This window comes from Schistocerca piceifrons, chromosome 1 (genome assembly GCF_021461385.2).
Source record: "Schistocerca piceifrons isolate TAMUIC-IGC-003096 chromosome 1, iqSchPice1.1, whole genome shotgun sequence".
NCBI classification, from domain to species: Eukaryota; Metazoa; Arthropoda; class Insecta; order Orthoptera; family Acrididae; genus Schistocerca; species Schistocerca piceifrons.
The window spans coordinates 236,445,330-236,458,274 of NC_060138.1; the positions used below are offsets into that span (position 1 = coordinate 236,445,330).

Here is a 12,945-nt window from a genome sequence, read left to right on the forward strand (position 1 = left end):
GCACGCAATTGTGCAATCACGTCATCAACACGGATTTTCTGTGAACGTTTGGGCAGACATTGTTGGTGATGTCTTGATTGGGCCCCATGTTCTTCCACCTACGCTCAATGGAGCACGTTTCATGATTTCATACGGGATACTCTACCTGTGCTGCTAGAACATGTGCCTTTTACAAGTACGACACAACATGTGGTTCATGCACGATGAAGCTCCTGCACATTTCAGTCGAAGTGTTCGTACGCTTCTCAACAACAGATTCGATGACGATGGATTGGTAGAGGCGGACCAATTCCATGGCCTCCACGCTCTCCTGACCTCAACCCTCTTGACTTTCATTTATGGGGGCATTTGAAAGCTCTTGTCTACGCAACCCCGGTACCAAATGTAGAGACTCTTTGTGCTCGTATTGTGGACGGCTGTGATACAATACGCCATTCTTCAGGGCTGCATCAGCTCATCAGGGATTCCATGTGACGGAGGGTCGATGCATGTATCCTCACTAACGGAGGACATTTTGAACGTTTCCTGTAACAAAGTGAAGTCACGCTGGTACGTTCTGTTGCTGTGTGTTTCCATTCCATGATTAATGTGATTTGAAGAGAAGTCATAAAATGAGCTCTAACATGGAAAGTAAGCGTTTCCGGACACATGTCCACATAACATATTTTCTTTCTTTGTGTGTGAGGAATGTTTCCTGGAAGTTTGGCCGTACCTTTTTGTAACACCCTGTATACTACGCTCTACCATCCCTAATGTTCCAACCTGCATCGGGTCGTACACGTCTGAGCAGTGGAACTGAAGCTCTGTTTTTCTATTGTTTTGTTACTCCCGGATAATGATATGACTTGCCTTGAATCCATTTGTGAAATAAAAACGTATTACATTTGGACGATTCTCGAAGTTTACCGTTCACGACTCACTTCGTTTAAGCCGTAAAACAAGATACACGTCCTGGAAGTGCAGGATCAAATCTACATCTGGCAGTGCTAATTCTTGTCATCGCTTTCGTCCCACACTGAGAAGGCACTACATTCCATTATCCTTCGTGAGAATGCAAGATTCCAAATGGTGGACCCCACACAGGAGCTCCTGCTTACATGGGAGTGGGAGATACTGAAACATCATCGTATACAGCCGATATAAGTCCATGCGATTACCACCTGTTCGCCAAAACGAAGGAACCTTCTACTGTCACGTGCTTCAATACAAGAGAAGGTATCATCCGTCGCAAAGGCCAGTCCTTGAGAGACGTCGACAGAGATGGCCACACTGACAGCGTATGACGCCTTCCATGTGTGGGGTGATCAAGATGTGGGGCGATTATATTGAGCACATGTAGTACAGTGAACATCTGTCAACAAAGTCTGGTATGAATTATAACAGTGTTGCCACTTCTTTTAATCCATGCCACGTAAATGAGGCATACACTGACAAGGCATATCATGAGGCATCAAGGGCTAGTTAATTTGGTAATGAAAGGAATTGTGGGGGAGGGAAGAGGGTAAAAACTTAGGAGAACAAGAGCTGATTACGGTAAACACATTTAGATGTATATACGCAGCAATAATTAAGCAGAAACACACACACTTGCACAGAACAGCCAAGCGTCCACAGGTGTCTGAAGCCAGTCTTCAGACTAACGTCAACAACAATCCTAATTACATTATCCATTAGCAGCTCGTTAAGTCCACATGGAAATACCTGTTTATTTGACAGCGAGGAGAAACAGCAACACAGTATCATCAAACTGTAATTGCGAACTGTAGTTGCATTTGGGCGCCTCAGACATCTTAAAAACGTAAGTGGTATCTGATATAAGGAAACTAATGACTGAGACATTGAAAGAGAAACTCTTCCCTCCCACTGTTGATGTATTGCTAAAAAAGATAAACACATTAAAGAAAATCTATCGCCAGGAATGAGTGGAAAGAGAAAAGTAGAAGAATAACTGAGAATTTTTCTTTGTTTAGCAACAGTCAGTAGCGTCACATCTACATAAATACGGATCAATTTCACCAGCAATAAAGAGAAGAAATTTTAACATCATCACACTCTATAACCAATGGCGCGCTTCCGGGTACACAGACGAGCTGTAGTTTACATTTTATTTGCAATATTTCGAGGACCGCCCCTGTCGTCCTTTTTACGCGGTGTGAGTTGTGCTGATTGTATACTCGCCGTATGGACTCCAACCTTACTGTCAACTTTTGTACCGTCTCGCACCGCTGTTCGAGTCCAGATGCCCTCTAAGGTCTTTGATGCCCTTTGTTTTTCACAGTCCGTACTAGTATTCCCTGGAACGGATGCTCTCCTTAGCGTTTCCCAGCTTTGATGGCTGAGAGGGTCGGCAAAATCTCAATAAACTGAGTGGCGGACACCAAACTGTTTGAGGCGTCATGTCAGGGACAGCGTGGCCCCTCTCGCCGGAGACTCGAGTCCTCCCTCCGGCATGGGTGTGTGTGTTGTTCTTAGCATAAGTTAGTTTAAGTAGTGTGTAAGTCTAGGGACTGATGACCTAAGCAGTTTGGTCTCTTAGGAATTCACACAAATTTGAACATTTAAACAATATCCGCCTCGGTTTACCAGGTTTCCCAACATTTTAAAATGGCTCTAAGCACTATGGGACTTAACATCTGAGGTCATCAGTCCCCTAGACTTAGAACTACTTAAACCTAACTAACCTAAGGACATCACACCCATCCATGCCTGAGGCAGGATTCGAACCTGCGACCGTAGCAGCAGCGTGGTTCCGGAATGAAGCGCCTAGAGCCGCTCGACCACAGCAGCCGGCTCCCAACATTTTAATTTCGATAAACTCCTCAGTTATACAGTCCTAGAAACTTGGTGTTGGTGCAACGATACAGAATTATGGACTAAAGTGTTCGTTTTGTGTCATACTGGTAAAATCGAATAATTACCGTTTTCTTTTTCGGTCAGGTGTGCCGCGATACACCCGAATAAAACAACCAACCAAGTCCGCTGTGAGTGAGCATCGCCCCGAACATAAAGCCTCGTTGCACGACACACCTAACGTGCTCAAGTTATGTGTGGACAGCCTGCCACCAAGAGGCAGAACAGATGAAGCTGTCATTTCAGCAGACGGTTTATTCGCCGGGTGAGAAATGGGAACCGCGCTATTCCGCCGTGGATCCGCACATGCGCAGTAGGTAGGTGCGCACATCCGCAAAACGCAGGATTTTGAGATAGCTTTCAGCTTGTTATTGTTTCCACGTGCGGTCAGCCCACGAGAAGTACGTGAGCCCTTGGGTACTCTTCTGCTATTGTGGGAGATACTGTACACATTTTTCAGTCAGTAATTTTTTATAAATACGGTAATAAAACAAACAAAAACTCTCTTTTTTGTGTTGCCGTTGAGTAAAGTTGTATATCTAATGGTAGCTGCACCATAGTAAGGTACGTCTACATAGGTTTAATCCCGAGTTTATGTGTTTTACTTAAATGTGCATAAAATTTTACTTTTTATATGTGTACATTAATTAGTGAAAGTATCACATGTGTTTGATCTGATTGCATCTTTTGTAATATTTCAGCATGGCGGGAAGGACAGGGTAGAGAGAATATGCACAACAGTCGCAGCAGGCGTGCCGGCCGCGATCAGTGAGGAGAGTAAAAGCGTTTAGCATCTTTGCGATCGCACTGTTGTGAAATAGTTTCTCACATTACTGTGTCACTTGCGTGAATCCCGTCATGCATGCATCGACAAGGCACAACCATTCTGACAGAGTTCCTAAATTCCTGTAGATCTTTGTGCCTCAACTCCTTCATTAAGGAGTTCACCTGTTCTTCCCAGTCAGGGCGAACCCAATTCCTACTCCTGACTTCTGCCCTTCTCCTAACGACTACGGCACACATTGTCACAGCAAATGCTGCATAATTGCTTTCTCCATGTCTAAAATATTGTGAAACGTAAAGATAGATGCGGTAATCACTTGTTTTTACCAGCATGACATAAAACGAACACCTTTGTCCATAATTCTGTATAATCATAACATAATTTCATTAAAGCTGCACAAGATAACAACCACTGCTTAATAAATATGAAGCTAGAAGTTTTAATATGAGTAAATAGCAGCTTTACAAAAATAACAACTTCCACGCACAACGACGTAACCGACGTAAACAAGCTTGTGGTTCTGTATGTGTACTGTTGGGGCGCTGGTACAAACTTTCAGGTTAGATGCCTTGTGTAATAGGGATAACGAAAAAGTTTGCACTTCCAGACTTGTACACTTGCAGCGCTGGAGCTGACTTGTATACGATAAATGTGTAATACGGGCTTCATCATCATGGAGTGAAACAGGACAAGATCTGTATCGTGGAGCAAACGCTTCAGTTGTAGGACAGTGCAGTTAAGAAGTCAAAAAATGTTCAAATATATGCGATTTCTTAAGGGTCCAAACTCCTGAGGTCATGGGTCCCTAGACTTACACACTACTTAAACTAACTTATGCTAAGAACAACACACTCACCCATACCCTAGGGAGGACTCGACCTCCGTCGGGAAGGGCCGCACAATCCGTGACATGACGCCTCAAACCACCATGGTCGCTCCGCGCGGCTGTTACAGAATCTATCGAAACTAATGTCTCGGGAAACCTTATAAATTTTGACAGAGGTTTCAATTTAAACCCGGTCTGGGGACGGATATTCAATTTATTAAGATATCTTCAGTCATATCACCGATCATCACGAGAAAACGCTGACAGAATGTGCGTTTCACGGAATTGCAGTGCGGCCTCTGTAAAAGAAATGTGCAGCGAAGGGCATAGCAGGTGCCAGGAGTCGAATTCGACCAACAGGACCGAGAGAAGCGGCCATAGTCTAACACACTGTCACGAAACTCCTGCTCGTTTCTGTTATACAGTGCAAAAGCACTGCTGCAAGCTACACTTCTGTCTACGATGTCGAATGAATAAGAATAGTGTCGTTTATATAGATTTGTAACATAGTTTTTACAATAGGCCAACGGCCTTGCCGTCAGACCATCGAAGTTAAGCTCCATGGGGCTTCGCTTGCACTTGGGTGGGGCTGCCGAACCGGCCGGGGTGGTCGAGCGGTTCTAGGCGCTACAGTCTGGAACCGCGCGACCGCTACGGTCGCAGGTTCGAATCCTGCCTTGGGCATGGATGTGTGTGATGTCCTTAGGTTAGTTAGGTTTAAGTAGTTCTAAGTTCTAGGGGACTGATGACTCAGAAGTTAAGTCCCATAGTGCTCAGGGCCATGGTGCTGCCGAAAGCTATTGGCAAGCGGGGTGCACTCAGCCCTTGTGAGGTCAATTGATGAGCTACTTGACTGAGAAGTAGTGGTTTCGGTCACGAAAACTGCCGACGGTCAGGAGAGTGGTGTGCTGGCCTCATGCCCATCCACATCTTAACTGCTATTCATGACACGGGGGTTGGTCAGCACCGTAGGGCCTTTAGAGATTTTATCGGACTGAGTTTTACTATAAGAAGTGCTTGTAGTGCCATAAAAATTGGCAGTAAATGCAAAAATTACACTACATTTCTCTTTCTTCAGCTTCCTAAGAAATTTCAGAGATGTGAAACGGTACATTACAGAGTAGTTTATTTACGATTTTCTTCTAACCTATAGATGTTTAATAAGAGCTGTCGCCCTCTTCTGAGAACAAAAAATGGCTAGTAAACAGCAGAAGACCCAACCTTTGCAGGAAGACGTCGTATGAACCTGGAGTTTTACTCACTACACTTCTAGCCAAATCAGTGAATGTGAAAACTCGCATGGATGGATAACCCAGCTTTAGATAGCAAATAAGCCATCAGAACCTTAACTGATGGAGAAACCACACAGACGTGATAATAAAACGTCAAGAGCGATAAACCTGTTTCCCAGCACAGAACGAACAAGTTCCACAACTGTTGCAACATCTGAGCAACGAATGGCAAGAATCTTCGACATATTCGCTTTTAAAGCAAAAGTAATTACGTTTACAAAAATACTCCTCTATTAGAAAGTCGAATGAAGTGTAAGAAGGTGCAATTCATTAGACGCCACACAAAATTGTTACGTGTCAAAAAAGTGCCTATCATAATAACAACACACAACAACAGAAATACTGTATATGCTCCTCACGCATGAAATGTGTTTTTATATTCACTTTCTTTCAGCGGAGTAAGCTGCAGTTACCCACATGTTCGAAAGTATTTCTTCATTAACAATTTCTAGATTACGTATCAGTGAGATTCGGCTGTTTTTATATTTAGTTCCCGATCATTCATATGGCTTGATAATTTACTAATACTTGAAACGCAAAAATTTAAAAACAATTTCGTTAATTAAAAAGAAAAATTATTAAAAATAAACATTAACCTTACGGCTGCCTTGCTCGCCGATATGGGCGCTACTGTCGTTACAGCTGTCAGACTGTAAGAATATTTACAGCAATGAGTGACGCGACAGTAATAGGCAGGCAATCCGACACGCGGAAGAAATTCGCCAAGTTATTTCTAATTGTTCGTCAACTGGGATCGCCTATCCCATTGCCGTTTTTTGTTTTTCTATTCTTTCTTGTATTAACATTACTAAATAATTCTTATCCGTTATGGACGTATTATAACACAGCAACTGCCGAAAGTTAAGATAATTTCAATGAATTAGCTGTAACCAACAGCTTTTATAGGCGTTTTTTTCCGTAGTGACTTTTAAAGATGCCTGGCAACCTATCTTCAGATGTTTGCATTTTTTACGTGTCTTGAGCGTTTTCTTTATTAACGACGTTGCAGAATTTAGCGACGAAAGATTTTAACACATCCATTGCAAAACACCGTAAACAGAGATACAATGTTCACGACGCGTAAAGAAAGACAAACATCTGAAGATGGGGTGTACATAAAATGAATGTACTTCAAAAACGTTCGTTTTGAGGCAAGGATGGGATGCCATTCATATCGGTGCGTTACGCCATAAACAATGTCACGGATGTCGTAGTTTCGACTTTAAGCACTCGGAGCACTGCTGTCGCGTCACTCGACGACGTGGCCCTCGAGCTTAAGTAAGTATATGCATCGGGCACAAGGTTCGCCGAAGGTTGCACTGTGAATTCGGCTATAAATAGCGACGCGACACTAACGATACTTTATAATCTGATTTGGGGCCTAGGCGGCAAGTCACATCCTCTGGGTCCGTTGTCAAAATATTGTGCATAAACAGAATCAACATCTGGGCTGAACACTCAAAAGCACAACATTAATCAAATACGTTGTGAAAACTTGAGAGATAACACACTACATCTAGTTACACTTAACCGCTTGTGGCAACAAAATATTAATATCTAAGTACGAACCTGATCACTAACTGCATGCCCTTCCGACAGACACAAGTTCCGCATCCGCTCGGCTTAATAACATAGCTGGCCGGACACGGCGTCCTCAGTTTCTCTCAGCTGCCTCCGGTTTGAGCATCCCCACCAGCAGAGTATCGGAGAAACCGGAGAGAGTCGCTAGTCATAAAATCCGAGTCATCGTCCGCTAAGCGCGTCCGAGGTCAGCGCTAGAGCATCAACAGATAGTCGCCAGCCTCTGTCGACGACGGCGGACAGCGGCTGAGTTTAATATGATAATACACGGTGTTTCAAAAAGATCTGATTTCACAGAACTACAGGGTGATTCAAAAAGGAAGGATTTCAGTTGTTATTTTAGACGAACTGCGAAAGATTGATACACATTGCGCCTGTCACTGGATAGTGGAAGGTTCAAAGTTTTATGTTCGCACAGACACTATACCACACACTCATCATGAGCGCCATGCGTCGCACGAGAAACATCGAAACGGTAGCCCATTTCATCCCACACATTCATCAGCAGGTCCCTGTTTATTGAATCGACAGATTCAAGAATTCAATTTCACAGATCTCAAAGAGTATCCATCACAGGTGGGACTAAGACTGTCTTTTATGCATCTCCACAGAAAAACATCGCAAGGTGTGAGGTCTAGTGATCTGGGAGTGCAAAAAAAATGCACAAGATCTTGTTGTCCACCTCTTTAAACCCAACATTGTGGGATGGTGTTGTTAAGACAACGCCGCAGCTCAAGGGGAAAGTGAGGCGGGTGCCGTCATGCATAAAAATGAAATCATTGGACTCTTCGTGAAGTTCAGGAAACAAACCATTTTGGAGCCTGACCTGGTATGACGTTCCTGGCACAGTTTCCTCCGCAAAAAAGAAAGGTCCATAAACTCTGTGAACAGAAACGGCACAAAACACATTCAGTTTCGGTGAGTCTCTTTTGTTTTCGACGACGACGCCAGGATTTGGTGACCTCCAGATTCTTACATTATGGCGGTTCGCTTTGCCTGACTGATGAATCGTCCATTCGTCCTGAAAGATGAGTCGTTCGGTAAAAGTGTTCTCTGCCACATCCTGTAAAATGCAAAATTCGTATCTTCTGTTACGGTCGCCGGGACGCAATTGCTGCAATAACTGCATCTTGTTAGGCTTCATATACAGGCGTCGTTTCAGAACACGTCACACCTTTCTTTGGGGAACCTGAAGTTCCACGGCATTTTCATCAGACATGTGTGGCCGACCTGTGCTGTTCCCATTTCATATACAACCTACTTCCAAGAATTTTGTATGACAGTCATAAATCTGCTTCCGCAAAAGCGAATTCTTGCTGATTCGACGGTGGAATACATGTTGCACTTGAACAATGGACTGACTTCGCTCAAATTTCAGCAAACAAAATTATTTCTCTTGTGGTGTAGTCGCCATGTTGATACAAACAACAGCGCAGCTTAGTCAAAACTTTGAACCTTCATCTATTCAGCGACATGTAAAATGTGTTTCAATCTTTTCTAGTTTGTCTGCAATAAACAACTGAATTCTATTCTATGTTTTTGAATCATTCTGTGTAACTTTCACTTGAAATAAGTTAGAAATTTGGGACGAACTTCAATTTACACATAAGACGGCGCTGGTTTTTTTTTTTTTCAGAAGACCCATCCATGCACATACACTGCTGGCTATTAAAACAGCAGTACCAGAAAAAATAAGAAATTATGAAACTTTGTTTATTGTGCTTAAACTGTATAATAGCAAGAACACTTGATTAAATTGCAGGTGATTTGGGGGTGTATAGGGTGCGAAATGTAGTACAGACAGCTACAGTGGCGTTAATCGTTAATCTGGTTGGACGTCGAGTCGATCTGAACTTGAACGACACATGGGTACGTCTCCCCACGCTGTTTCAGCTACAGATGATCAATCGTAGTGGCTGGCGACAGGTGACATGCCCGTCTCTCGATAACCCAGGGTGACATGTTTTGAACTGACGAGAGATTTAAAGAATGTGTTGGTCAGGACAACAGTCGAACAATCTCTGTATCAAGGTGAGTCATGACAGCTCGGGCAACATACCGTCTTGCGTTATCTCGTCGAAAGGTAACATCACGGAAACCTCAGAGATTAAGATGGCCAAAAACGTAACGGGGCTGCTGTCAAAATTAATGGCTGTGAGAAGTAGCGGTGACCATATTGTACAAACAGTAGCAGTCTATACTTTTATGCCAGCTGCTGAGCCTGTACGACGATAACGACGATAACGAAAGCAGTCTAATAGCGTTCGTTCTCCCCAGAGCCTCCACAAATGTGTACATCCGAAGTGATCCTCCACACAGGGCCGGAACTCGTATGAAGGCAAGCGTTGTCACTGGGCGCGCCACTGTCGGCGCACCTCTCTCTCATGTCAAGAGTAGTTTCACCTATGGTCACTGTGCTGACATTCCGTTCTACTGCAGGCATCGTCGCTCTGTCCGTGTACTCTCTCTCCTCTCTCTTCCCGTTCGAACAGGCCTCGAAGGTCCCAACGGTACCGCCCGATCACCGTGTCATCCTCAGCCGATATCACTGGATGCAAATATGGACGGGCAGGTGGTCAGCACACGGCTCTCCCGACTGTGCCGCTATTTCTCAGTCAGGCATCTCGTTAACTGGTCTCGCAACGACTGAATGCACCCCGCTTGCTAGCAATGCTCGGCAGACCGGACGGTCGCCCATCCAAGTGTTATCCAAGCCCGATAGTGCTTAACTACGGTGATCTGACGGCAAGCGATGTTACCACTGCGGCAACACCGTTGGCTCTAACCATATACTTGTCTTGCTGGAAACAAGCCCATTTCCTTAGTTTCAGTTATGGCCACCAGGTGCGGTGTACAACATCTCGTCGATGTCACCAGTGCTCATAGAGAACAAATTGTGTAAGTGGCAGTTAAAGACATCATCAACATTATGCCTTTCGCACTGGTCTGACCTTTTCTGCCCACGACCCGTTCCTAATCCATATCAGAAAGTCGGCCGGAGTGGCCGTGCGGTTCTAGGCGCTACAACCTGGAACTGAGCGACCGCTACGGTCGCAGGTTCGAATCCTGCCTCGGGCATGGATGTGTGTGATGTCCTTAGGTTAGTTAGGTTTAATTAGTTCTAAGTTCTAGGCGTCTGATGAACTCAGAAGTTAAGTCACATAGTGCTCAGAGCCATTTGAACAAATCATATGAGAAAGTTTCTGTACCTCTTTCTTGGATTCACAGCGCAAGGTTTGCACCTAGTGGCCAAAATTGGAACTAAGTTGTTTTCCAGCTTTAATCGGTTCCGCATTAACGCTTTAGAATATCTATGCAGCTGTACGATAATTACAGTCAACACTGGACCTCTTTAATTATAACCAACCGGTACAACTGAACGGACAATATGAGTTGTCTACACCGAGATGTCCTATTTTTTGAGGCGGTTTAAAAATATTAAATCTTTCTGCGTTTCAAGGCGTACTTGTCGGTTGCGTGCAGACGAAACTGAAGTCATTTGGCGCATTTTCATTGTTTCTTTGCTGTCCATCCAAGCGTCATTTCAGGAGAAGGCACAAATTGTGCACTGGTATGCAGAATTTAAATCGACTGTTACGGTGCAAAAATGGTTTCGTTCTGTTTACAAGAAAGTGGCACCATACGTCAAGAGGATAAATGCATCGCATAGGCACTTTCTGGACACAGCATTCTGATGCAGCAATAGCGGCGACGGTGTGTGTCTCTGAAGTACAAGCTGGCGATGCCCGCCAGGAAGTTCCAACGAAGTCCACGCAAATCAATTCGTCAGGCTTAGCGGCAACTTTAGATGTTACGTGCAACTTTTCGTGAGGTCCTCAAAAAACGGTTGCGTCTTTATTCGTACAAAGTCGGGATGCTGCAGGCCATAAAGCCCGATGACAAGCAACGGCGATATGGACTTGCATGTAAAATGCTTAACCGAATCGACAGGAATCGTGGTTTCTTGTCAAGTGTTAAGTATTTGGATGAGACACATTCCAGGTCTCTGGATCTGTGCATAAGTATAACGTTCTCATTTGGGGTCACAGAGTCCAAACAGTATCAGGGAAAAAGTGCTAGATGGCCCGAAGTGAAAGTCTGGTGTGGCTTCATCTGCGACAAGGTAGTTGGACCGTTTTTATTTGCCGAGGAGACTGTCACAGAGGCGACGTACCTAGACATGTTGGAGCTGATTGCTTTTCCCTAGGCTGAAGACCTGCAAACAGTCTTTGGTTTCAACAACATGATGCTCCACTTCGCTGGTCGATGGATGTTCGGAAAACTCTAAATCCGGACTGAAGGGCCTAGAATCTCTCGGCCAACGCGGCCGGCGAACCCGTCATAGTTTACGTATGGAACAGTACTGATGCATTACAACAGCGGCTCGATGTGGCGACTATCAACGTTGTTGTAGATATTGTACCTAAGACGCATGCTCCAGTATGCACTCTCTATCTGGTGTCTCTTCGGTTTCCATAGAATTAAATACACCGTTCGCGACGGTCAAGCGGTTGAATCACTTCGGCCTATCCATCTTTCACAATATCGTCTGTTGAGATATCTCCAAACCGCACGTGATAACTGGGGTGGTGCACCATCATGCGGACACCACATTTCCTGACGGGACATCCATACCACAGCTTCCATGAATCGATACGTTTTGTAAGAAGATCAAGTACGAAGGACCAGTTATCTTGACTGGAAGGAGGTATGTCCCAATCATATGACCATCCAGAATACGTACTCACACCTTAATACCAAACCGGCGCTAAAGCTCCTGAACATGTGTAGCACGAAGTTTTCCGTCTGTCCAGACATAGGTGTTTCGCCAACGCAGAACACAGTCTTTAGTGCACTTACACTCAACTGTGAACAGAACGCGACGTGGAAACAGGGGTGTGTCGATGAAGCCTTGTAGGAATCACGTGCAGTAGGCAACGCGTTTTGGAAAATCGACTAGACCTTTAGCGTGTACCCTTTGTAAGTGGTAAGGACGTAATTGTTGCTCACGCATAACGTCCCAGAAGATACTGTGATTTACACCCATCGCACGTGCAATTGTTCGAGTACCCGTTGACGAGTGCTCTTAAACACGATGCAGTATGTCTTCTTCAAATTCGAGCGAGAAACACCACAGCCCTGCCTCTTCACGGTGGAGGTACCTGTTTCTCGGAGCCGCTGCGTAACTTGGGCAAAAAATTTGTGTGATTGTGTGGCACGTTGGAGAAGGCGTTTCTGAGAGAGCCGATTAGCAGTTCTTCCGTTACCTCGAACTTCGCCAGACACAAGGAGAACGTCTATGTATTCCCAAAATTTGTACCGAACCATGTTTATGGTATCAGAGGGATACGTAGGCATTAAACAGGTCTCGCAGTAAGGCAGATGTTAAGTGACATCAGATGACCGTCTGAAGTAGTACACTTCATCCTATCTACCCTACTGCATACGGGACTTTTCTCTTTCTCTCAGGAGACGTCTGAACTGAAAGCATCGAAAAACGGAAACAGTACGTTTCCGGGCACGGGTTCCTTTCCAAAACATTGTGTACTCACTCCCCTCTACAAGTCCTAGGAATTTGTAACGGGGATTTCCGAACACTCTGCATGTAGTTA

At 44.6% G+C, this 12,945-nt stretch overlaps 1 protein-coding gene across 2 annotated transcripts in view; it reads right to left on the bottom strand.

Moving 5' to 3' along the window:
* The window catches only part of LOC124794634 (fatty-acid amide hydrolase 2-A-like), a 163,494-nt gene that overhangs the window by 113,020 nt on the left and 37,529 nt on the right, over nt 1-12,945 (bottom strand). The window contains exon 1 of one of the 2 annotated variants that reach the window (XM_047258145.1): nt 7,322-7,443. The exons of the other annotated variant lie outside the window; for it this stretch is intronic. Within the exon in view, the coding sequence (XP_047114101.1) occupies nt 7,322-7,338 (17 nt within the window). The 5' untranslated portion in view covers nt 7,339-7,443. Of the gene's footprint in view, nt 1-7,321; nt 7,444-12,945 lie in introns of those variants that run through there. 2 annotated transcript variants of the gene reach the window in all.